The sequence below is a fragment of the Corythoichthys intestinalis genome, chromosome 3, assembly GCF_030265065.1.
Source record: "Corythoichthys intestinalis isolate RoL2023-P3 chromosome 3, ASM3026506v1, whole genome shotgun sequence".
NCBI classification, from domain to species: Eukaryota; Metazoa; Chordata; class Actinopteri; order Syngnathiformes; family Syngnathidae; genus Corythoichthys; species Corythoichthys intestinalis.
In genome coordinates, this window is record NC_080397.1 from 52,312,293 (window position 1) to 52,336,565 (window position 24,273).

A 24,273-nucleotide genomic window follows, 5' to 3' on the forward strand; every position below is an offset into this window, starting at 1 on the left:
AGCTTTCCCAACATGTCGTCAGTTCTACCCTTCCTATTTGAACCAGATCTGAAAAGTGAAGAGCAGGACAGCACTGTCGGCCGTTCACAAGACGAGCTTCAGGGAAAAATGTGTGCAGCAAATTTCTGATAAGACAAAAGTTGGGCAAAACTGGTGATGCGAGAGAGTGCTGTTAGGAACTTCGGTTGGGAGCGAGAGTGCATGCTGTTGGGATTCGGGAACTCCGGTTTTATTAGCAGATATTCAAGGTAAGCATATTGCGTTTTCAAACGTTTTCCCAATATAATTATGTAGATTGTTAGCATCCAGAGCTGTCGTGTGCTTTACATACAGTACAGGCCAAAGAGCACACCTTGTGTAATCCAGGTCTTGTACATTGTAACGCGTGGTAGCTAGGATACGTGTATAAAAGTACCAGAAAGGGGAGAAGCTTCCACTTATGCACATTTATTCACAAAAAATAATATTTCCACCTTGACCACTCTTCACTCGGGAGCTCAGCAGTACGCAAACACGCATTCCCTGACGAACTCCAACATTGTTGTAAGGTTCACGTCAGAGTCACTGTCGTCACTGTAGCGTGCCATAGTGCTTTAATTATTTAGTATGATTTGGGGAAAACTCCCACGAAGAATAGTCAACAAAAAAAGATAGCAATACTAATCTGAATCCGCGTTTTTTACTCACTCGAACATCCAGGAATTAGACCGATCCCATGGCAATATCGCAGCCGCGATTAGGCTGTCGATTCCACAAAATAGACTAATCCAAAAAGCCGCTGTGGGACCGACGAATAAAAATAAATGGACAGATCCAAAACCATTATTGCAGACGCGATGGGACCCTTACTTGACTGAGGATCCAGGAAAAATGTTCGGGCGCCAGTTGTAACGCGTGGTGGGTAGGATACATGCATACAGGGACCAAAAAGGGGAAGAAGCTTCCACTTATGCACATTTATTCACTAAAAATAATAATTCCACCATGACCACTCACTTCACTCCCCTTTTTTCCATTTGACTGGAAATTGCATCCAAAAGCAGCACATCGTGGCATTTTACTTCGCGAGTTTAGGCAGCAATAAGCAATTGTTGAACACGCTACACATTTGGAAAGATACCAATTACGTCATCACTGCGAGCCCGCAAACCATGGCGCCAACTAACGGTCAAAATATGGACTAAATATTATAAAATATTGCCATTGATTTAACATTTTATGTGTTTCTAACAACATATTTTCGTACAAGAGAACAATTGTGGTTTATTAGAGCCTACATGTATTCAAATCAGAGGATCACTTTAAAAATATATACTTCGGTGTTAGTCGGGGCCGAAACCAAAGTGTCCTAATGTTTTTATTCATTTAAATTGCACAAATTTAGCTTTTATCAACATTGTATTAGAATAGACGCTACAGTAGAGGCTAGGGTTACGTTATGCATCCGTTAGATGGAGCTGTGCTCCGAGTTCCTGGGAGACCTGTTGCAATTCATATATAAGCCGTACCGGATTATAAGGCACACTGTCAGCTTTTGATAAAATTAAAGGCTTTTAGGTGCGCCCTATATACAGTTGTGGTCAAAAGTTTACATACACTTGTGAAGAACATAATGTCATGGCTCTCTTGAGTTTCCAGTTATTTCTACAACTCTGATTTTTCTCCAATAGAGTGATTGAAACAGATACTTCTTTGTCACAAAAAACATTCATGAAGTTTGGTTCTTTTATGACTTTATTATGGGTTAACAGAAAAAGTGATCAAATCTGCTGGGTCAAAATATACATACAGCAACACAAATTAGCAATTTTGGCGAATCATTGACTTGAACAAGTCAGGAAAGTCACTTGGAGCCATTTCAAAGCAGCTGCAGGTCCCAAGAGCAAAAGTGCAAACAATTGTTTGTAAGTATAAAGTGCATGGCACTGTTTTGTCACTGCCACGCTCAGGAAGAAAACGCAAGCTATCACCTGCTGCTGAGAGAAAATTGGTCAGGAGGGTGAAGATTCAACCGAGAATCACCAAAAAGCAGATTTGCCAAGAATTAGAAGCTGCTGGAACACATGTGTCAGTGTCCACAGTCAAGCGTGTTTTGCATCTCCATGGACTGAAAGGCTGCCGTGCAAGAAGGAAGCCCTTGCTCCAAAAGCGGCACCTTAAGGCTCGACTGAAGTTTGCTGCTGATCACATGAACAAAGACAAGACCTTCTGGAGAAAAGTTCTGTGGTCAGACGAAACAAAAATTGAGCTGTTTGGCCACAATGCCCAGCAATATGTTTGGAGGAGAAAAGGTGAGGCCTTTAACCCCAAGTACACCATGCCTACCGACAAGCACGGTGGTGGTAGTATTATGCTGTGGGGCTGTTTTGCTGCCAATGGAACAGGTGCTTTACAGAGAGTAAATGGGATAATGAAGAAGGAGGATTACCTTCAAATTCTTCAAGATAACCTAAAGTCAACAGCCCGAAGATTGGGTCTTGGGCGCAGTTGGGTGTTCCAACAGGACAATGACCCAAAACACACATCAAAAGTGGTAATGGAATGGCTAAATCAGGCTAGATTTAAGGTTTTCGAATGGCCTTCCCAAAGTCCTGACTTAAACCCCATTGAGTACTTGTGGACAATGCTGAAGAAACAAGTCCATGTCAGAAAGCCATCAAATTTAACTGAACTGCACCAATTCTGTCAAGAGGAGTGGTCAAAGATTCAACCAGAAGCTTGCCAGAAGCTTGTGGATGGCTACCAAAAGCGCCCAATTGAAGTGAAAATGCCAAGGGACATGTTACCAAATATTAGCGCTGCTGTATGTATATTTTTGACCCAGCAGATTTGATCACTTCTTTCTGTTCACCCATAATAAAGTCCTAAAAGAACCAAACTTCATGAATGTTTTTTGTGACAAAGAAGTATCTGTTCCAATCACTCTATCAGAGAAAAATCAGAGTTGTAGAATTAACTGGAAACTCAAGAGAGCCATGACATTATGTTCTTCACAAGTGTATGTAAACTTTGACCACAACTGTAGTATACGTATATATATGGTGGAAAACACTCAGGTGACTTGAAGTTCCGCTGAGACCCCCAATCTGTCCAAATTTCTAAATTGTTGGATATGCACGTGTGATACATCATTGGAAAGCTTAAAATCTCAATTTTCTGGGGAAAATTTTTTTGAACAGGAGGGCAGTTTAAAAAAAAAAAGGAAAAAAATTTAAACAGCAAAACCCTAACTGGAGGCAAGAGCACGCGAGAGCAGAATTAAAGATGCCATGATTTTATCAAGATATTATCGTGTACTTACCTTGTTTCGATCCAAAAACTCCATGTAGCATGTAACACCGAGTATCAAGACACAGATGTGAATGACCACAGCCGGATTTTGGGGGGATTTTATGGTTGAAACATGGTAATATAACAAGGGTCGCGATGCGTGTGACATGATTCCGGGTAGTTTTGAGTGGCTTTTCGCTTCGAAAGCCGAGAATAGACTTTAAAACATCACTCGGTTCTGGTTAGCATGTCAGCTAGCTGTCACGCCTCCTGGTTTTTTTACGCTCTCCGAAGCCAGGGCAGGGAAATGACAAAAGCCGGACTTATTCCGGTGGCATAAAATATTATTCGGGAGGTGCGACAGTAAAGGTGAAGTCGACAGTTTTGACTATTATGGAGTAATTTTGCCATGTCGTACTGAATAAATGCATTTTCAATATTTCATATTGCATTTGGCACAAGACTGTTATTTGTCATGACCATACCATTTATTTAGCAATTGGGGAAAAATACTTGGATAAAAAGAATATTTTGTAAAAATATTGGAGTGGAGAGACTGAAACAATGACATTTTGCGGCTCTCTTCGTCGCATTTTCCTCATTCTGAATAATTCCCCCTCAATGGGCTGAAATCTAAATCAGATGAAACCATGACCCTGCCGACGTCATCCTCCTGCTGGGGACGCTAGAGCCTTATAATGGTAGGCGTGGCTAAACGGTAGATTAACAGACTATTATTTCTCATCATCTGTGTTTTGCCAAATTGTTGTATATAGTCGAATCGTCTCAAAATATGATTCTAATTCATATAATAATGCTGTTTAAGACTGTTTTTCTCCTGTTGTAGGCACTTTGTGTCAACTTTTGAGTACAGTAGCTGTCCACTGTAGTGACTACTGTACTTGAAAGGGTTGAAGATGTGTCACAAAAATGGTGATGTACTGGGTTGGAATTGAAAGATTTTGGGTTAGGGTTCTCAATTTAGGAAAAGTGTTTCGAGTGAGACTGTGTGTGTGTGTCTATTTTTGGTCTTGATTGAAATACAATATACGTATGGCGGAAAACACTCAGGTGACTTGAAGTTCCGCTTTGAGATCCCCAATTTGGCCAAATTTCAAAATTGTCCGATATGCATGTGTGATACATCATTGGAAAGCTTAAATTCTCAATTTTCTGGGGGAAGAAAAATTTTGAATAGTAGGGCATTTTAAAAAAACTAAATTTTATAAACAGCAAAACCCCATCTGGAGGTGAGAGCATGCGAGAGCAGAATTACAGACGCCATGACTTTAACGAGAAATTATGGCGTACTTACCTTGTTTCGATCCAAAAACTCCATGTGGCATGTATCACTAAAGTGTCAAGACACAGCTGGATTTTTGAGGGATTTTATGGGTGAAACATGGTTATATACAGGGGTGCACATAAATTTTTTTGCCCAGGTTCTCAGAGGAGGAACCGGAGATGTGACTTGGTCCTCATTGAGCTTTAGAGCCGACCCGCCTGATGCGATAAATTTATGACTAGCTTTACTTAGAGCCAATTAACTTTAATTAATTATATTAACAATTAATGCTTGATTAACATCAACTGGCACAACAAAATTGCCATTACTTTGAAGTGAAATGTAAAGAAATAAAAAGCACCAATTCAAAATAAAGGGCACTATGCGACTCCCACATTAACTCCAAGCCTTTTTAAAAGTGGGATGTCCTCCTCATAAGACCTCATTGAACGTGCATGTTTAGCTTTGTAAAATGCGAGCAAAAACACGTTTGTCAGTGCATGTCGCTGTTCATTACCTTTATTCCGCCACTTGTCAATAGGGCGAGTGGGGTCCTGTTTGACATCGATAGTTTGCTTAATGGCCACATGCTCTCTGTTTTTTTCGTGCTTTTCAAAATTTGGATGGCTGAAATTCTTTGACCCTACATAAAATGCGCTGCTCTTATCGGCGACATTGGGATTCTCACGGCACATTTTGTACCGCATTTCCGTGCGAGCATCATTTGCTTCTAGCCATTTGCTGAAGCCACTTTTCAGCAAAAGTCCTTTTTTTTCGGTAGCTCCGGTGACGTCTCTGTCGTCTGTCTGGCTTTTTACGGGGGTGGGGGAACACGGAAGTAATTACTCAGTGTGGCCTGCCTCTTCGACATTTTGAGAAGTTATTTTGTCGTGTCTGCCGCGAATACACTGGTCAGCCATCGGTATGCAAAAGCGTATGGAAGCCGTTGAGGGCCAGCGCGTTTCTCTACGTCCAGTACGCATGCGAGCATGCGGACCACTTATGTGCACCCCTGGTTATATAACAAGGGTCGTGATGCAGAAATCGCAGACATAAAGGAGTGGTAGAGATTTTCTTTCCCATATACTTACCGTTTTAAACGTTATTTTTTTAATTTTCTTTGTTTGGATCATCTTTGTTGCTTCATTTCTAATTGTGTATCATATTGCCTCTGTAAAGCCCTTTGAGACCTCTGTTGTGATTGTGGGCTATACAAATAAAATTGAATTGAATTGAATTGAATTATTTATCATCTAAAATATTGGGGAAAATGCGACAGTAACAAAAAAAAAAAAATACAATTAAGCGATAGTTATGAGGTAGATATCCGTGACTTTTTTACGGACACCATTTTTTTTCATTGTGACTTCATTTGTTTAAAAGTTTAAAACAGTGTTTTTCAACCTTTTTTGACTCACGGCATGTTTTTACTTTGGAAAAAATCTCGCGGCACACCACAAACAAAAAATGTTCCAAAATTATTTCCTGTACAGTATATTTAATTATAAAATAATTTCTCAGACTGAATACTTACTCAGTGTGAAACTTGAGCCTGTTTAGATGAACACAAAGTTTATATTCTTATTCTTCGAGAGCTCTCAGTCTTCCTCTGTTTTTATTTATTTATTTATTTATTTATTTATTTATTTATTTTATAGCAGTTAGGTTTGAAAAAGCTCTGGATTATCAGACAGGGGGACTTGACCAATGTCTTAAACCACGTTTTCCGAAATTTCCGGGTTCGAGGTGAGTCAGCAACCAGCACACTTTTGCTCAATAGACGACGTTCATTGATTAGAAAATGCAGAATAAATGAGATTTATTGATTACAATCCCACAAGAGCAAGCAACAAATATCAAAAACAAGCATAACAAGTGGTAACGATGACGTTAGATCTAGTTTGTCAATCCCAGAATCCCCGCGTTACCTTTACAGCACAACAAAATGTTCCTTAACAATGAAAATCGCTTACCGTTGACAAATGAGCGGGAGCCAAACGCTCCGGCAAAGCGGCAAAGGAACAAAGCCAAGCGACCCGTACGTTAATCCTCTGGCAGACTTCCGGGGAGTTGGGGGAATCTCCCGACTCATGGGTGGCCACTCCCTGCCCCCACGAAAACGCACCACCCGAACTAGTGAGACTCCCCCCCCCACCGCGAGGGTATGAGATTTCCCCCTAGTTGATTCTCCCAGCGGTTAAAGTCGAATGTTTATTTAAGTTATCTCCTGAGATTCCCTCCTAACTATGGAACCCAAGCGCGTACTATGGTGCAAAACAAGTTATCTCGTGAGATTCCCTCCTAACTTTGGAACCCAAGGTGAAAAACAATCGTCGAAGTGGCGGAGTAAACAAAGAGAAGTTGTTACAAGGTTAGGTCACAGAGGCAATCATACATCACAAAGGCATAATGTGCTAATGTTAAGGCATGACATAATATTTTCTCCCATCACCACATCAGGCGGAGCATCTCTCAGACAATTGCTTTGCAGGCAGGTAGTATTAATTATTCTGTCACGGTCTGGGGACTTTTTGGATTTGACAACAAGGTAACTGGCTTTGAGGGCTTTCTCATTTTCCTTCGTAGTTTTTATCAAAAAAGTTGCCTGTTTCTCTGTGTTTTCACGAAGGCGAACAAAATAGTCCATCGACTTGTTTTGAAGCGACGGGTGTTTCGTTTGGAGATGACGTTTAAGCTTGCTTGGTACCATGGCGCTGTTGGAATGGAGAGCTGCTTGTGTCGCGTTCAAGAATTGCTCGGATTTTTAGCCATTAGCCCCCTTGCTGTTCTCAACAATGTGTTGGAATAAAACGGGGAGGATTGACGGTCGTCACATTTGGATATAATAGAAAGGACACTTTCGTGTAAATCGACACATGACGAGTCCAACCAAATGATGTGCAGTAGATGTGCTGGGGTCCACATTGTCGCGGACAGCAAGGTCGTTAATGGCTAGAAATCCAAGCAGATTTTGAACGCGACACATGCAATGTTTGGCTCATCTGCACACCACCGAGAACTTTCTACCTACTCCTTCCTTCCGTCTTACTGCAACTCCGCCCGACGACGTAAAAAAAATATTGTAATAGCCCCGAATTGGGAAATAGAAGGGAGAGGAGTCGGTGATGAATTTCCCACTTTATTGTGGCAATAATGGAAAATAATAAACAAAATAATAGCAGAATCAGCAACATGGGACCGCTAACTTCGCTCACACGTCGTTCTCCCTCCCTCTTTGCTTGCTTCCCGCTACATCACTACTCTGCAGTCTGATGGAGCGATCAAGGACCCGCACACAGTTACGGACATTACAAATATACGTATATTATATATATATATATATATATATATATATATATATATATATATATATATATATATATATATATATATATATATCTGAATGCGACATTAGATAATTTCTCGAGGCGCACCTGATCTCTCCCGGCACACACCGGTTGAAAAACACTGGTTTAAAATATGCGAGTGAATATTTTTCTCAGTATTTTTGTTTTTTTTTAAACAAAATATTAGACATCAATGAATGATTCTAAGCTAAAAATGACATTTTGAATGATAAATATAAATGAATTACCTTCGTTTTATTGCTGGGTTAGAACAAAAGCGGTTGCGTGACGTGATATATCATTGGAAAGCTTAAAATCTCAATTTTCTAGGGGACGAAAAATTTTGAGCAGGAGGGTATTTTTAAAAAAAATATTATTTTTTTAAACAGGAAAACCCTATCTGGAGGTGAGACCACGCGAGAACAGAATTACAGACGCCATTACTTTAACGAGATATTATCGCGTACTTACTTTGTTTCGATCCAAAAACTCCATTTAGGATGTATCACTGAGTGTGAATGGCCACAGCTGGATTTTTTTGGGGCTTTTATGGGTGAAACATGGTAATATAACGAGGGTCACGATGCAGAAATCGCAGACATCAAGGAGTGGTCGAGATTTTCTTTTTCATATATTTACCCTGTGAAACGTTTTTTTTTTTTCAACTTTTTTTTGTTTGGATCAATTATTTATCTAACATAATGGAGAAAATGCCACAGTAACAAAAAAATACAATTAAGCGATGGTTATGAGGTAGATATCCGTGACTTTTTTACAGACGCCATTTTTTTCATTCTGACATAATTTGTTTAAAAGTTCAAAATATGTGAGTGAATATATATATATATATTTTTTTTTTTTTTTTTTTTAAACAAAATATGAGACCTCAATGAATGATTCTGAGCTTAAAACGACAGACATTTTGAATAATAAACATAATTAATTACCATCGTTTTATGGCTGGGTTGAAACAAAAGCGGTTGCGCGACGTCTGTAAACGGAGATTTTCAGGGTAAAATGGACACATTAAAAATAGTTTGGGGGCTTCATGCGCCATGAATCTGCTATAGCAGCATATAGACATATTGTTCTATCAAACACAACAGTTGTTTTGGCTTAAAATACAGCAGTTTCTTTTAAAGAAGAGTGCAAGAGCAGAAACTGTTTTTTCAGTCTTGTCTGTGTTTTCCGCCATATATGTATATATATTTAATTAATTTTTCAATATATGGTCTATGCTTTTTTTTGCAATGTATTGGACATTATAAATCCTACAAAATATCTAACTTTGGTATGTACTGCATATATTTTTGTTTTGTAAGGGTGTATAGGGCCCCTTACTAATTGTTGCTGTTTCACAACACATCTCTAAGGGTGCTCCTTGCAGGCAGCCTCCCTATTCAGACTCTGTCAGATGGCTGTTATATAACAGGATAAATAGGACACAAACAACTCGGGAGAATGGAGATCATGTTGTGTGGTTTTGCATCAGTGTGTGTGTGCGTGCGTGTAGGGGTGTGTGTTGTAGCCCACTGTTATACAACACACCACTGAGAGGGAACTTGAAGGCAGCCTCCCTTCACATCATTGCACTCTGTGGTGGTCTTCCATCTTCAGCATGTCTGCGCAGCTGCTGGTCGTTTTGCTCGTCTTCACCTCGCTGTGTTCCGCATCTGAGCCCGACTGCAAGGAACTTATTAAACCTTTGCAGCTGGACAACCACAGCCCTGTGAGTATTTGACTGTGTTCAAAAGCTGAACAATGTGGTCTTTCACTGCATTTGTGTTTGTCATTGTCAAGTTTTTCCACTTTAAGCATTAAGGTGTTGGCATCTTGAGTGATGTCATGCATGCATGCATGATTGAGCATCTTGTTTTAAAAGGCACTCATTGGCTGCCACTGATATTTTCTGCATCACTCGTTCATCCCAGTAAAGAATACTGGACTGTCTCAGAAAATTAGAATACACAATATTCTAATTTTTTGAGACAGTCCTGTGTATATATACAGGACTGTCTCAGGAAATTAGAATACACAATATTCTAATTTCCTGACTGTCTCAGGAAATTAGAATATTGTGTATTCTAATTTCCTGAGACAGTCCAGTATAGTATGTAAAGTGGGGTAAATAAGTATTTAGTCAACCACCAATTGTGCAAGTTCTCCTACTTGAAAAGATTGGAGAGGCCTGTAATTGTCAACATGGGTAAACCTCAACCATGAGAGACAGAACGTGGGGGAAAAAAACTGAAAATCACATTGTTTGATTTTTAAAGAATTTATTTCCAAATTAGAGTGGAAAATAAGTATTTGGTCACATACAAACAAGCAAGATTTCTGGCTGTGAAAGAGGTCTAACTTCTTCTAATGAGGTCTAACGTGGCTCCACTCGTTACCTGTATTAATGGCACCTGTTTTAACTCATTATCGGTATAAAAGACACTAGTCCAGAACCTCTGTCAGTCACACTCCAAACTCCACTATGGCCAAGACCAAAGAGCTGTCGAAGGACACCAGAGACAAAATTGTAGACCTGCACCAGGTTGGGAAGACTGAGTCTGCAATAGGTAAATTGCCTGGTGTAAAGAAATCAACTGTGAGAGCAATTATTAGAAAATGGAAGACATACAAAACCACTGATAATCTCCCTCCATCTGGGGCTTCATGCAAGATGACAAGAACGGTGAGTAAAAATCCCAGAACCACACAGGGGGACCTAGTGAATGACCTAGAGAGAGCTGGGACCACAGTAACAAAGACTACTTTCAGTAACACAATGCGCCGCCAGGGATTCAAATCGTGCACTGTCAGACGTGTCCCCCTGCTGAAGCCAGTACACGTCCAGGCCCGTCTGCGGTTCGCTAGAGAGCATTTGGATGATACAGAAGATTACTGGGAGAATGTGTTATGGTCAGATGAAACCAAAATAGGACTTTTTGGTAGAAACACAAGTTCTCGTGTGTGGAGGACAAAGAATACTGAATTGCATCCGAAGAACACCATACCCACTGTGAAGCATGGGGGTGGAAACATCATGCTTTGGGGCTGTTTTCTGCAAAGGGACCTGGACGACTGATCTGTGTAAAGGAAAGAATGAATGTGGCCATGTATCGAGAGATTTTGAGTGAAAATCTCCTTCCATCAGCAAGGGCATTGAAGATGAGACGTGGCTGGGTCTTTCAGAATGACAATGATCCCAAACACACAGCCAGGGCAACAAAGGAGTGGCTTCACAAGAAGCATTTCAAGGTCCTGGAGTGGCCTAGCCAGTCTCCAGATCTCAACCCTATAGAAAATCTGCGACAGCCCCAAAACATCACTGCTCTAGAGAAGATCTGCATGGAGGAATGGGCCAAAATACCATCAACAGTGTGTGAAGAGTTACAGAAAACTTTTGGCCTCCGTTGTTGCCAACAAAGGGTACATAACAAAGTATTGAGATGAACTTTTGGTATTGACCAAATATTTATTTTCCTCCATGATTTTCAAATAAATTCTTTAAAAATCAAACAATAGGATTTTCTGTTTTTTTTTTCCACATTCTGTCTCTCATGGTTGAGGTTTACCCATGTTGACAATTACAGGCCTCTCTGATATTTTCAAGTGGGAGAACTTGCACAATTAGTGGTTGACTAAATACTTATTTGCCTCTCCGTATGTTCACAAACCATTTTCGCCATATGCAAATATGCAAGAAAAATTTTTTTTAAACCACTTGACTCAATACATGGTCTTGCCGTTGTGCCTCAGGTCTTTGGGAAATGGGTTCTCCATGTGAGCTCATGGGACGAGCCGGGCCTGAAGAGCGACCTCGTGGCAGTGAACAGCTCGTGGATTGAATTGTCACCATCTGCACAAAATGGGGTCATCTCCCTCTACTGGGCCGATCATCTGTAAGGATAGTACTTCTCCTTGAAGCTTTGCTTACAAAGTGATCAGTTAGACAAAAGCTATAATTCCTGCTTCCCCACAGGAACGACGGCAAGTGTCTGCAGGGGTCAGCTGATGTCACTGTCTCCGGAATGACCAGTCACGCCACCTGTATGCATCTCCTCTTATATGTACTTCACTGCAACATTTCTTACAACCAATAGTGCCTGGAATATTTTTGATGAGTGTTGCTTTTAAGATGTTTGCCTTTGCGGTATATCCAGGTGATAGACGTACATAACCTAAAAAAAAAGGATTGCCTGTGTGCCACAGGATCACGGCAAAGCAATGCTTATATTGCGTTAGTATATAAACAGCTAATACAACAAGAAACTTTTTGGAGCAATTTTGCACAACGTATCTACTCCCAAAATTTCATAGCTCTACTTTGGAAAAACCTAAATGGAGAGACCTTTTTGAAAATTTCAAGGGGGCGCCACTGAGCCATTTTGTTAAATTTTTTTCTAGGGCTGTCAAAATTATCGCGTTAACCTGCGTTAATTATTTTTTTAAATTAATCACGTTAAAATATTTGACGCAATTAACGCATGTAATGAATGACCCGCTCACATATTGCCTCAAACAGATTACAATGAGGCCGTTTATGGACATTGAGTGAAGAGATTGCCACCGGCCGCTTGAGTGCAGTGCCGTTCCATACTCATGTTATTTCTTCTAAACGTGGGAGAATTAGTAGTTGTGAGACATTTATGCTGTATTCACAATGCAATGCAAATTGCTATTTGTGCTCCACACATATTTCGGTAAGTTTTCTTTCTTTTTGAGGCAATTATGTGTCTCTTGTATTTTGGGTAAGATATGTACAGATACGTATATGTTATACAGTAAAGGCGAGTGGACACAGGCCTTCTTTGGACCGCGCCATTTATTGGCATAAGCTTCGGCAACTCCTTCACAGCAAACATAAGTATCGTTTAGTGAAAGCACAACAAAAATAATATTCCTATCTCTCTCAAAAAAAAAAAAATTCACAAAAAGAAAAGCACTTCAGTCTATAGTAATGAGGCCCTATTCTGACACACAGTTAAACAACAATGCAAAATGAACTGGCATTCCATATCAATATAGCTATGCAAAATACACGTAAAACTTTTCACTCTATTTTTATTATTGTTATTTTTATTCTTATTATTATATTAACTCTACTTTTGATTGAAAATTTTACAAATTTTATAAAAACGAAAACATGAAGAGGGGTTTTAATATAAAATTACTATAACTTGTAACTATAACATTTATCGTTTAAGAACTACAAGTCTTTCTATCAGTGGATCACTTTAACAGAAAGAATGTTAATAATGCCATTTGTGGATTTATTGTTACAATAAACAAATACAGTACTGATGTACAGTATGTTGTATGTATGTATACTGGACTGTCTCAGAAAATTAGAATACACAATATTCTAATTTTTTGAGACAGTCAGGAAATTAGAATATTGTGTATTCTAATTTCCTGAGACAGTCCTGTATACTGTATATACACAGGACTGTCTCAAAAAATTAGAATATTGTGTATTCTAATTTCCTGAGACAGTCCAGTATATCCGTCGTGTGTCTTATCTTTCCATTCCAACAATGATTTACATAAAAATATGGCATATTTCAGAGATGGTTTGAATTGCGATTAATTACGATTAATTAATTTTTAAGCTGTAATTAACTCGATTAAAAATTTTAATCGTTTGACAGCCCTAATTTTTTCGCAACGTAGCAAAATTATCGATATTTACAAAAAGCCGAATGTACAGTATGTGGAAAATTTGGTGAGTTTTCGAGCATGTTCAGGCCTTCAAATTGGCTATTTTGAGACAAAATGCCCAGGGTCAATTTTTATAACCTAACATCTCATATGTCGCATGAACAATCTCACCAATTTTAAGGAGGATCCAACTTACTGCCTCGGCACAAGGGTCTCATACGCACACACTGGTTTTCGACTAAAATGGCATGTTTTTCAACATTCAATCCAAAATACCCGATTTCCTGTTGGGTTTGGAATATGGGTGCATGAGACTTTTTGAAGCAGTTTTGCACAACGTATCGACTCCGCAAATTTCTTCGCGCTACGTTGAAAAAACATCAAAGAAGAGGCCTTTTTTAAACATTCAAGGGGGCGCCACTGAGCCATTTTATTACATACTTTCGCAACATTGCTAAATTATCTAAATTTACGCGAAGCCGCATGTGTGTGCAAATTTTGGTGAGTTTTCGAGCATGTTCAGACCTTCAAATTGGCCATTTTCATTCACCAGAAAAAAAAATTAACATTTGCATTCCAATAGGGCCTTCACACGCTTAGTGCTCGGGCCCTAATAAGTCAGGGGTGCGTACTACTAGGTTGAGAAATATGGAACCCCAATAGGGTCAAAATTAAATTAATTAACTACATTTTGAAATAAATAACCTACAAATTGAGTAATATGGCCCTTAAATTGTAAATTAAGGTAATTTTATGAAAAACATTTTACACGATAAATTAAAAAAAAAAAAAATGGAGAAAAACTCCTTTTATTTCATAATGTCGTTTTTCAGCACAATGAGGTTTTACAAGATAAGTGTTTTTCAACGTCATTTTTTTCCATAATGTCTTTTTCCACAATGGCCTTTTTATTAGATTATGTTGTTTTCCGGCAGATTGAAGTGTGTGCTGTCAATCAAATACATAAGGTAGAGTCAGTTAAGTGATTGGCTGGATGGATTGTGTAGTCTGGCTAGCTGCGCTAGCATTTGGTAGTGTCGATGAACTGTTAGGTAAACTTCCAGAAAGCATCTAATCAAAAACACGCTGCTGCTGAAATCCTTTTTTTTTTTTTTTTTTTTTTCCAACCTGTCCTGTTCAGCTGTTTGACACGGAGAATGGAAGTCTAAGTGCCCGGATAGTCTGAAGTTCTCTGAACAGTTTTAATGTTTCACATTGAGAGTCTGACATACTCCCTTTGTGATCATTCAACATACCTCATTTGATGACAAAACAGCGAACAGGAAGGGGTTATGGGGGAACAGAAGAAAAGAAACACAAGAGAAGAAAGAGAAGAAACACAAACAACAACAAGAAATACATTGAACAACTAACTACACTAACTACTAATATGTTTGTGATATCGTCAGCTAAATGTATTTCCGGGGCCTGTTGACCAGGGAAAGAGGGGGAAGAAGGTGGGGGAGTCTATAAGCTAAGTGCTAGAAAGGGGTAGAGTGTAAACAAATCATCTCTGTGATCTAGAACGCTGTAATCGTGTGAATCCCTTGTGAGTGTAAGCCCGTTGGCGACCGACCCTACGCTGCCCCAAAAGCCTTTCATTACTATCCAACTGGTTCGCAACTTCTCTGAGTAACTCTGAAAGTGACGCTACCAAATGCTAGCGCAGCTAGCCAGACTCCAAGACTCATCCAACCAATTACTTGAATGACTCCGCCTTATGCATTTGATTAATAGCTTAATTGTGCTGAAAAAAACATTATCCAATAAAAAGGCCATTGTGGTAAAATAAATTATGAAAAAAAATGGCTTTGTGAGGAAACGCTTTTTATTTTGTAAAATCTTGTGCTAAAAAATGACATTATGAAATAAAAAGGCTTTTGTGGAAAAAGGGATTACGAAATAAAAAGAAATACTTTGTGAAATACGCTTTTTACAGAGATCCCTCGTTTTTCATGGTTATTGGGGACCAGAACCCACCGCGATAAGTGAAAAACTGAAGTATCGCCCCCTCCCCTTCCCTGATTTTTTTTTTTTTTTTTTTGCATATGTGTTCAATGTATGTGTTCATTCAGATTTAGCATTGGAGAGAGAGAGAGAGATATATGACATGTTTTTTCATTTTTTCCCCCCCAAAATTGTAATTAAAAAATATATATATATACTGGACTGTCTCAGAAAATTAGAATACACAATATTCTAATTTTTTGAGACAGTCCTGTGTATATATACTGGACTGTCTCAGGAAATTAGAATACACAATATTCTAATTTCCTGAGACAGTCAGGAAATTAGAATATTGTGTATTCTAATTTCCTGAGACAGTCCTGTATATATACACAGGACTGTCTCAAAAAATTAGAATATTGTGTATTCTAATTTCCTGAGACAGTCCAGTATATGTATATATACATATATGTATATATATTAATGAATGGTTTTAAGCACTTCAAATGTCATAATTATGATAAGTTTTAAACATGTTTCTATCCCACCAAATTGTTTTAAAACAAGAATACAATAAAGCAGAAAATCGCTTGGCTTAATTAAATCCTTCATTGAGTGAGTCGACTTAAATCCACTCAAGCTGGTCAATTACACACAATGAGTTGCCACAGCAACTGTTTAACAAGTTAAATGATGATTGACGCATGAGGCGCTTTGAAGTTCATCTCTCTGGCAAGTTCAATCATTAGATGTATGTCAATCATTGTTAAATTTAATAACCAACTCCAGTGCACTGACTGAGAGCGGGGGGCCTTGAGTGAGATTATGCTATTACAGCTCATCTGTATTTTTTTTAATTGAAAAAAAGAAAAAAAAAAACCTGCGATGGACTGAGGGCGCGAAGTTTGAAACGCGAAGTAGCGAGGGATTACTCTATCACCTTATTTTACAATTTAAGAACCATATTACACAATTTGTTAATTATCAAAGGGTGTTTATTTTAAAAAATCTTATTTAACTTCGACCCTTTTGGTGTTCCATAATCACATAGATTGGGTATTAATTAAAGTCTACATTCCTATGTTCAAATGCCAGGTTTTTGTAATCGGTATCTGTAACATGTAAATTGAAGGAGGATGTGTAGACTTTTTATATCCCCCTTTATACTATTATACTAGTCTGCCCAAACACATGCAGACATTACACACAATTTTTAATGGTAAACATTTTTCCATGTGACAATGTAAGAAAGCAAACGCGACCATTGTCCAAACACTTTTAGCTCTCACGTTATGTCATTTGAGCTGAAGTGGAATGTTGTTTATATAATTTTTTTCCCCATGTCTATGCAGTCAACATCAACAACCACACTTCCTATCATGAGGGCAAATACTATGCAACCTGTGCCGACTGCCTCCTGTCTGAAGACACCACCCTCCTTCCGGATGGCAAATCTATGGGCCGATACCTTTTCCTCTTCAGTATGTGATTCTTGAATGCTTATTAATGAAGGGGAAAAAAACATTCTATACAGTAGATCTAAATACACATTCAGAATAGTACATTTTTAAAATACCGTTCAGTTGGATTTAACTTTACTATGATACACTTGCTTTTGATATACGAGAACTATTTTAACCCTTTCAGGCGCAGTGGTCAGCTATTAAAAAATTGACACATAAGACTTTAAAGGGGAAGTTCAGAATTTTTGACATTAGGCTTAATCTTGGTGTTAGCGGTGTTTTAATTAGTCGCTGGAGTTCATTTTAAAAAAATTCCGTGAAGTGTTTCAGTTATTTGTTAGTTCCGGGCTCCGGAGTGGCTAAGCTAGTTCGAGTCAGTGGTGTCTGCTTAGCATGCCAATAAAAATATGTTATTAACAGATCTAACATAGTCAAATAAATTCAAATTGCAGATCATTATTCGAAATAGTAAAACTGCCGCAATTAATTTCATTCTGCAGGACTATTTTTTTTTAGACACGTAATGCAATCCCAATAGAGAGGAGTGCTTCAGCCACTCGTGCTCAGTCTGCTGGGGAGTCCCTTTCACCCCCCCAAAAAAAAATCTGCCGTGAAAAAAAACAATGTGATATCACCCTGGCCTGCTTGCCTAGACAGCCCGTTCCCTGCAGAGCTGCTGGATTACAAATGTTGCTGTTCATACTATAATTATTGACATTGAAATGGTAAGTTTGAATAACTTTATCCTGAAAACATAGGCAAGACTATTGATTGCATGGTTCATCGGTGATTCTCATGCGTGCATATGTTGTTTTTCATTAGTATGCTAAGCAGGCACCATTTACTCGCGCTAGCTTAGCCACTTTGGACACCTGAAACTAACAAATAACTAACACAGGATTTTTTCAAATCAACTCCACCGACTAAACGCCCGCTAACTCGAAGATTAAGCCTAATGTCAAAAATTCAGAACTTCGCCCTTTAAACTCTTTATAGGGTGAGTGTTTTTGGTAAATATATATATATATTACAAACTATTATTTGTATATATAGAATAGATTTTCCTATTAATTCTAACTAGGAAGACTGAATACGAATGCTCATCTTTCAGTGCCATTGAAGGCGCAAGATGTCCAATCCATTTACAATGGTTGAGGCGAATGAACGTTCATTCAAGTCAGAATGGATTGGACGTCTTGCGCAAGTTAAATGAGTGCCGTTTTTTTCCTAGGTACCGTTCCCGCACACACCATATAATTGTTTGCATTAGTCTAACACATTCATCTAACTATAGTTTAGGCAGACTTCACTCCATGCCTTTGGACACAATAAAGTGAATCACCATATCAGGGCTCATGAGGGGGAATTGGAAAAATGATACCGTTTCTCATAGGCACTGTCTAACTGTTTGCATTGCTTTAACATACGTAATACAATCAATCATTTCTCATACGTACTGTAGGATTGTTTGTACTACTCTAAAACACCTAAATACAAAGCACACCATAGTTTAATGAAAAGAAGCAGAATAGATACGCAACGCCATCTTATCACAAAAGTCCAACGTGTGCATCACGAGCAAGATTGACGCACCAACTATCGCAATCAGTTCTCCTGGCCACTCCAAGGACAAAGAGCAGGGCGCTCTATCCTAAAACAAGTAGCGTCTCGCCCAGCCAGGATAACAAAGTTGATAGTGGGCGCTTGGGATGTCAAGACCTCCGTCGGTCACTGTGGCAACCACGCCCCACCCACGCACGAACCTAACCACCCAAAACCGGCCACAGAGGGATGATCCCGAAACAACACCCTTCGGCCATGCCCACTCCACTGCAGCCTTAAAAAACACTGGACACTGATATAACAAACAGATTCGCTGCTCGGAAACTTTTCTATGTAGCCTTGTTTTGGATCAAGCATTGTTCCTCCGTCGTCTGTTTTTGCCTTGTTTTTTTAACCATTGTCGATGAATAAATTGTCAACCTGTTTTCGGTGAGCCTTCTTCAAACTTTTGGAACATGGAGTCAGTACAAAGGGTTAACACAGGGAGTGAACGCGCGGAATAGCCGCCCTCCTCGTTGACGCACGGAAACGGTAAGCAGCGGAGCACTATTTCCGTTTGATTTTCGCCGTTTCCGTGCGGCTTGGCCGGGGGCGGATATTCCGCGCGTTCTCTCCCTTTGTTAACCCTTTGTACTGACTCCATGTTCCAAAAGTTTGAAGAAGGCTCACCGAAAACAGGTTGACAATTTATTCGTCGACAATGGTCAAAAAACAAGGCAAAAACAGACGACGGAGGAACACTGCTTGATCCAAAACAAGGGTACATAGAAAAGTTTCCGAGCAGCGAATCTGTTTGTTATATCAGTGTCCAGTGTTTTTTAAGGCTGCGGTGGAGTTCTCATGCTCTTTAGATGAATAATGCTTCAATACTGTTTTTTTTTTTTCTCTCTTTTTAATTCAATGATTTTTTTTATATGTTATTTCTTTGGCTTACTATGGTGTAATGTTATTGTACAGTATCATTATAACAACAGTTCACATAGAGAAGTTTGCGCTTATAGAAAAAAATACCATTGTGTAAAAAAAAGAAAAAAAAATAAGCAGTTACTCAAATGTTGGGAGTATTTTGTTCACTGGATATAATTTTTTACTTGAGTACATTTTTGGATGACTTACTCTTACTTGAATAATATGATTTTGAAGTAACGCTACTCTTACTTGAGCAAAAGTTTTGGCTACTCTACCCACCTCTGTAGCTTACAAATATAACTGCAGATATACAATAGCTTGAAAGAGTAAAACATCTTCATTTCTTGTTAACACCATTTTTGGTACTGTACTTTTTGTCAGTGTGTGGTGTTAAGTGGAGTGTAGGCCAGCCCTTTTTTGGGAGGGGGGAGTGTTACTTCGTCTGTTTTTTTATTAATTAATAAATACTAATTTAAAGGGATACTCTGTTTTTAAGAAAAGTAATTCTTAAAAGATACATGTTAGTATGAGTTATAATAATTTGATATTAAAACCCCTCTTTTTGTTTTAATAAAGTTTGTAAAATTATTTTAAGTGATAGGTCACCATTCTTGTTACGTCGCAGTGCGGGACGTCACTGGTCCCGTTGCGGAAATCCCAGCGCGTCACTCGTTAGCTTTCCCAACATATCGTCAGTTCTACCCTTCCTATTTGAACCAGATCTGAAAAGTGAAGAGCAGGACAGCACTGTCGATCGTTTCGGTCACAAGACAAGCTTCAGGGAAAAATGCGTGCAGCAAATACCTGATAAGACAAAAGTTGGGCAAAACTGGTGATGCGAGAGAGTCCTGTTAGGAAGTCCGGTTGGGAGTGAGAGTGTATGCTGTCCGGTTTTATTAGCAGATATTCAAGGTAAGCATATTGCGTTTTCAAACTTATCCCAATATAATTATGTAGATTGTTAGCATCTAGAGCTGTCGTGTTCTTACAGTTCAGGACAAAGAGCACACCTTGTGTAATCCATGTCTTGTACATTGTAACGCGTGGTAGCTAGAATACGTGTATAAAAGTACCAAAAAGGGGAGAAGCTTCCACATATGCACATTTATTCACAAAAAATAATATTTCCTCCTTGACCACTTTTCACTCGGGAGCTCAGCAGTACGCAAACACGTGTTCCCTGACGAACTCCCAACATTGTTGTAAGGTCCATGTCAGAGTCACTGTCGTCACTGTCAGTGTTGTTAATCTTACTGAAAAAAAGTAATTAATTATAGTTACAAATTACTTCTCCCAAAAAGTAATTGTGTTAGTAACTCAATTACCTAAATGTAAGAGTAATTAGTTACTTGGCAAAGTGATTGGTGATAATTACTTTTTTTTTTTTTTTTCCCTCAAAAAAACAAAAAAAAACATTGGCCACACTATGTGAAGTTTTTTGTGAAGGTTTTTGGTACAATTGGCCCGAGCCCAATTCTTTACCCTAATTTACCCTTTACCTTGAATCAACTGTTAAAAGTTGTTAAAATTGCTCCCATTATTGCATTAGTTCCCTTCTCTCTACTTTCGACATATGAAAATTTTAAAACTGTTTCATCATTTAAAGATAGATTCAAGTCAAGATTTTGCCGATTTAGAAGTATTTTATACAAAAAGTTACTTAGGTTCGCTAGGAAGGTTCTCTACAACAGAGCCGTCCTAAAAAGTCTACTGCTTTAAGATGGCGGCTGTCTACTAATTCATTTAGTGCCATGTCTGTCATTTTGCATCTAGTTATATCTATGTACAGTACATGTGATATCTACCATGTCTACCATATCTACCATAACATGCGGGCGTAGTTTGTAGGCTATCGGCTACAACATGTATTATTGGAGCTACCTAGCATCGCGTTTGGTCAGCGTCACAACTTTCTTGCCTCCTCCCTACTTCTGCTCTGCTCTGTCATCTCGGTGAGTCCGTCTCCCTCAGACTTTTCGACCAATATAGTAACGCATAGTAACGCATGCCTTTCCGTCCTCAGTAACGGTAACGGCGTTGCCAAGATGAGAAAAGTAATTAATTAGATTACCCACTACTGAAAAAAATAACGCCGTTATATTGTAACGCCGTTATTAACAACACTGGTCACTGTAGCGTGCCATAGTGCTTTAATTATTTAGTATGATTTTGGGAAAACTCCCACGAAGAATAGTCAACAAAAAAGATAGCAAAAAAAGATAAGCAATAGTTATATATAATAATCTGCGTTTACTCACTTGAAGATCCAGGAATTAGACCGATACCATGGCAATGTCGCAGCCGCGATTAGGCCGTCGATTCCACAAAATAGACTGATCCGAAAAGCCGCTGTGGGACCGATGAATCAAAAAAATGGGCAGATCCGAAACCAATATTGCAGACGCGGTGGGACCGTCGGATCCAGAAAATAGACGGATCCCTTACTTGACTGAGGATCCAGGAAAATTTTTCGGGCGCTAGTTGTAACGTGTGGTGGGTAGGATGCGTGCATACAGGGACCAAAAAGGGGGAGAAGCTTCCACTTGTGCACATTTATTCAGTAAAAATAATAATTCCACCATGACCACTCACTTCACTCCCCTTGTTTCCATTTGACTGGAAATTGCATCCAAAAGCAGCACATTGTGGCATTTTACTTCGTGAGTTTAGGTAGCAATAAGCAATTGTTGAACACGCAAGATACCAATGACGTCATCACTGCGAGCCCGCAAACCATGGCGCCAACTAACGGTCAAAATATGGACTAAATATTATAAAATATTGCCATTGATTTAACATTTTATGTGTTTCTTACGGAGCCCCTAAGAAAAAATGGAACCATGGAAGAAGAAAAAAAAAACAGAGAGAAAAAAAAAGGTTGATGTTAAAAAAAAAAAAAAAAAAATTGTGCCCCTAAATGGACGCGAAAGATTTTTTTCTGTCATCACTAAAAAAAAAAAAAAAAAATGCCCCGGAAAAAAAAAAAGACCCGGAAGTAAAAAAGAAAAGTTGAGGTTGAAGCAAAAAAAAAAAAATTTTTTTTTTTTTTTTTTTTTTTACGTCGAAGCAGAAAAAAAAAAATTGAGGTTGAAGCAAAAAAAACAAACATTTTTTACGTCGAAGCAAAAAAAAAAACAAAAAACAAAAAAACAACAACACAACTTCGGAAAAAAAAAGTTGACATCGAAGCAAAAAAAAAAAAAATGTTGGAAGATAGTTGTGCCTCCAGGTCAGTTTGAGTTGTGGAAGTCGAAGGACGGATTTTTGTCTTTGCAATTGGTTGCGAATGAAGTCAACAAGGACCGCCAAATCACAGAACGTTTTCCGACGAAAATGTCCGGTTAAGTTTAAAACTCGCTTCAAATGTCTTCTGCTTATTTGGAAACTGTGCTTGATATCAAGAATTGATCTTATGTCATCATATTTTAGGCCTATTTCAAACCAAAACTCAATTAACCTGCTCCACGGGTGATCATGCCCCATTGTTGCCATTGTTTACCTGCAAAACGCACGTATAAAAAAAGTGGAATTATGTGTTTTTTTCTTTTCTTTTCTTTTCTTTTTTTTTTTTTTAATTTCCGGGTCTTTTTTTTTTTTTCGGGGAAATTATTATTTTATTTTTTTTTACTTTCGTGTTTTTTTTTCCCGGGCATTTCTTTTTTTTTTTTTTTGCTTCAACCTCAACTTTTCTTTTTTACTTCCGGGTCTTTTTTTTTTCCGGGGCATTTTTTTTTTTTTTTTTTTTTTTTACTTTCGTGTTTTTGTTTTTTTTGCTTTGACAGAAAAAAAACTTTTGTGTCCCTTTAGGGGCACTATTTTTTTTTTTTTAACGTCAACTTTTTTTTTTTCCTCTGTTTTTTTTTCTTCTTCTTCCATGTCACCTTAGGGGCTCTGTAGTTTCTAACAACATATTTTAGTACAAGAGAACAATTGTGGTTTATTAGAGCCTACATGCATTTAAGTTAGAGGATCACTTTAAACAGTATGAGAGGCACATTGTTTAATTGCTTCCATCCATGTCCTTTTCACTAAAGCTTTATTTTTGTTCTTCCCTATCAAAGCCCGAACTGGCAAACTGGAGCCATCTGAATTGGAGACCTACAAGAAACAAGCTTCGTGTCTTAATTTCCCCGAGGAGTTCTACTTTATGAACACTGGTGTGTTTGTCATTTTACCTTTTGTATCATTCATCTTGCAATCAGAGCCCTCATGCATCAATGCTTGGTGTTTTTTTCCCCAGATCTATGTCCAGATGAAAGAAAGGCTGAAGGGGGAGAGCCCAGTGTTTCAACGAAGTAAAATGTTGCACCAACTTGTAGAAGGCTTGACAAATATGTCATACTAAACCAACTAAATGTTCACAATCAACCTTGTGCAATGCAATAACCTTTTAGACATGTAAAACATGATAATTTCATCTGCAATTTTGAGTGGTTAATAAACGAAATTCTAAATGCTCCTTTGGGTAGAAAACACTGGTTAGTTGTAGTTGAATAAAATGATGCAACTCTCTCCTGGTCAGGTCTTTGTTTACTAACCTTTCGCATAGAAATCCTGGCATTCTTTCCGGGAAACTTCTACAAAACCGTTGCTTGGTAGCATTGTACTGTCAAGGACACTTTGTCACCAAAAAAATATTCTTTTGCGGGAAATCAACCTTTAATTACACAAGAGAAACACTTTTTGCATCTAATCCAAAGAGGAGTCATGGCAGTTCGCCCAGAGTCCAATTCAAGGTTGACAGAGGACTGAATCATTCAAGCGCTCATTTAAAGCAGCTCAGCACGATTATTCACAGCGCTCCTAGGCGCACTTTTTTTTTTTTTTTTTCACATTA

The 24,273-nt window shown here is 38.5% G+C and overlaps 1 protein-coding gene across 1 annotated transcript; it reads left to right on the top strand.

Annotated features, from left to right (window-relative positions):
* Positions 1 to 89: 89 nt before the first annotated feature.
* LOC130913691 (uncharacterized) lies at positions 90 to 23,948 on the top strand. Its single transcript, XM_057832485.1, has 7 exons — positions 90 to 248; positions 9,520 to 9,631; positions 11,653 to 11,795; positions 11,876 to 11,943; positions 16,854 to 16,982; positions 23,498 to 23,593; positions 23,677 to 23,948. Exons 1-7 carry the CDS (start codon positions 157 to 159, stop codon positions 23,733 to 23,735), a joined length of 699 nt encoding a protein of 232 aa, XP_057688468.1. The 5' UTR covers positions 90 to 156; the 3' UTR covers positions 23,736 to 23,948.
* Positions 23,949 to 24,273: the final 325 nt, after the last annotated feature.

What these genes read in the sequence shown, in the direction of transcription:
- LOC130913691 (XM_057832485.1), top strand. Translation starts at nt 157, where the DNA reads ATGCGAGAGAGTGCTGTTAGGAACTTCGGTTGGGAGCGAGAGTGCATG. An exon ending in AATGACCAGTCACGCCACCT is followed by an intron (nt 11,944 to 16,853) that starts GTATGCATCTCC and finishes ATGTCTATGCAG; the next exon opens with TCAACATCAACAACCACACT. An exon ending in GTTCTACTTTATGAACACTG is followed by an intron (nt 23,594 to 23,676) that starts GTGTGTTTGTCA and finishes TTTTTTCCCCAG; the next exon opens with ATCTATGTCCAGATGAAAGA.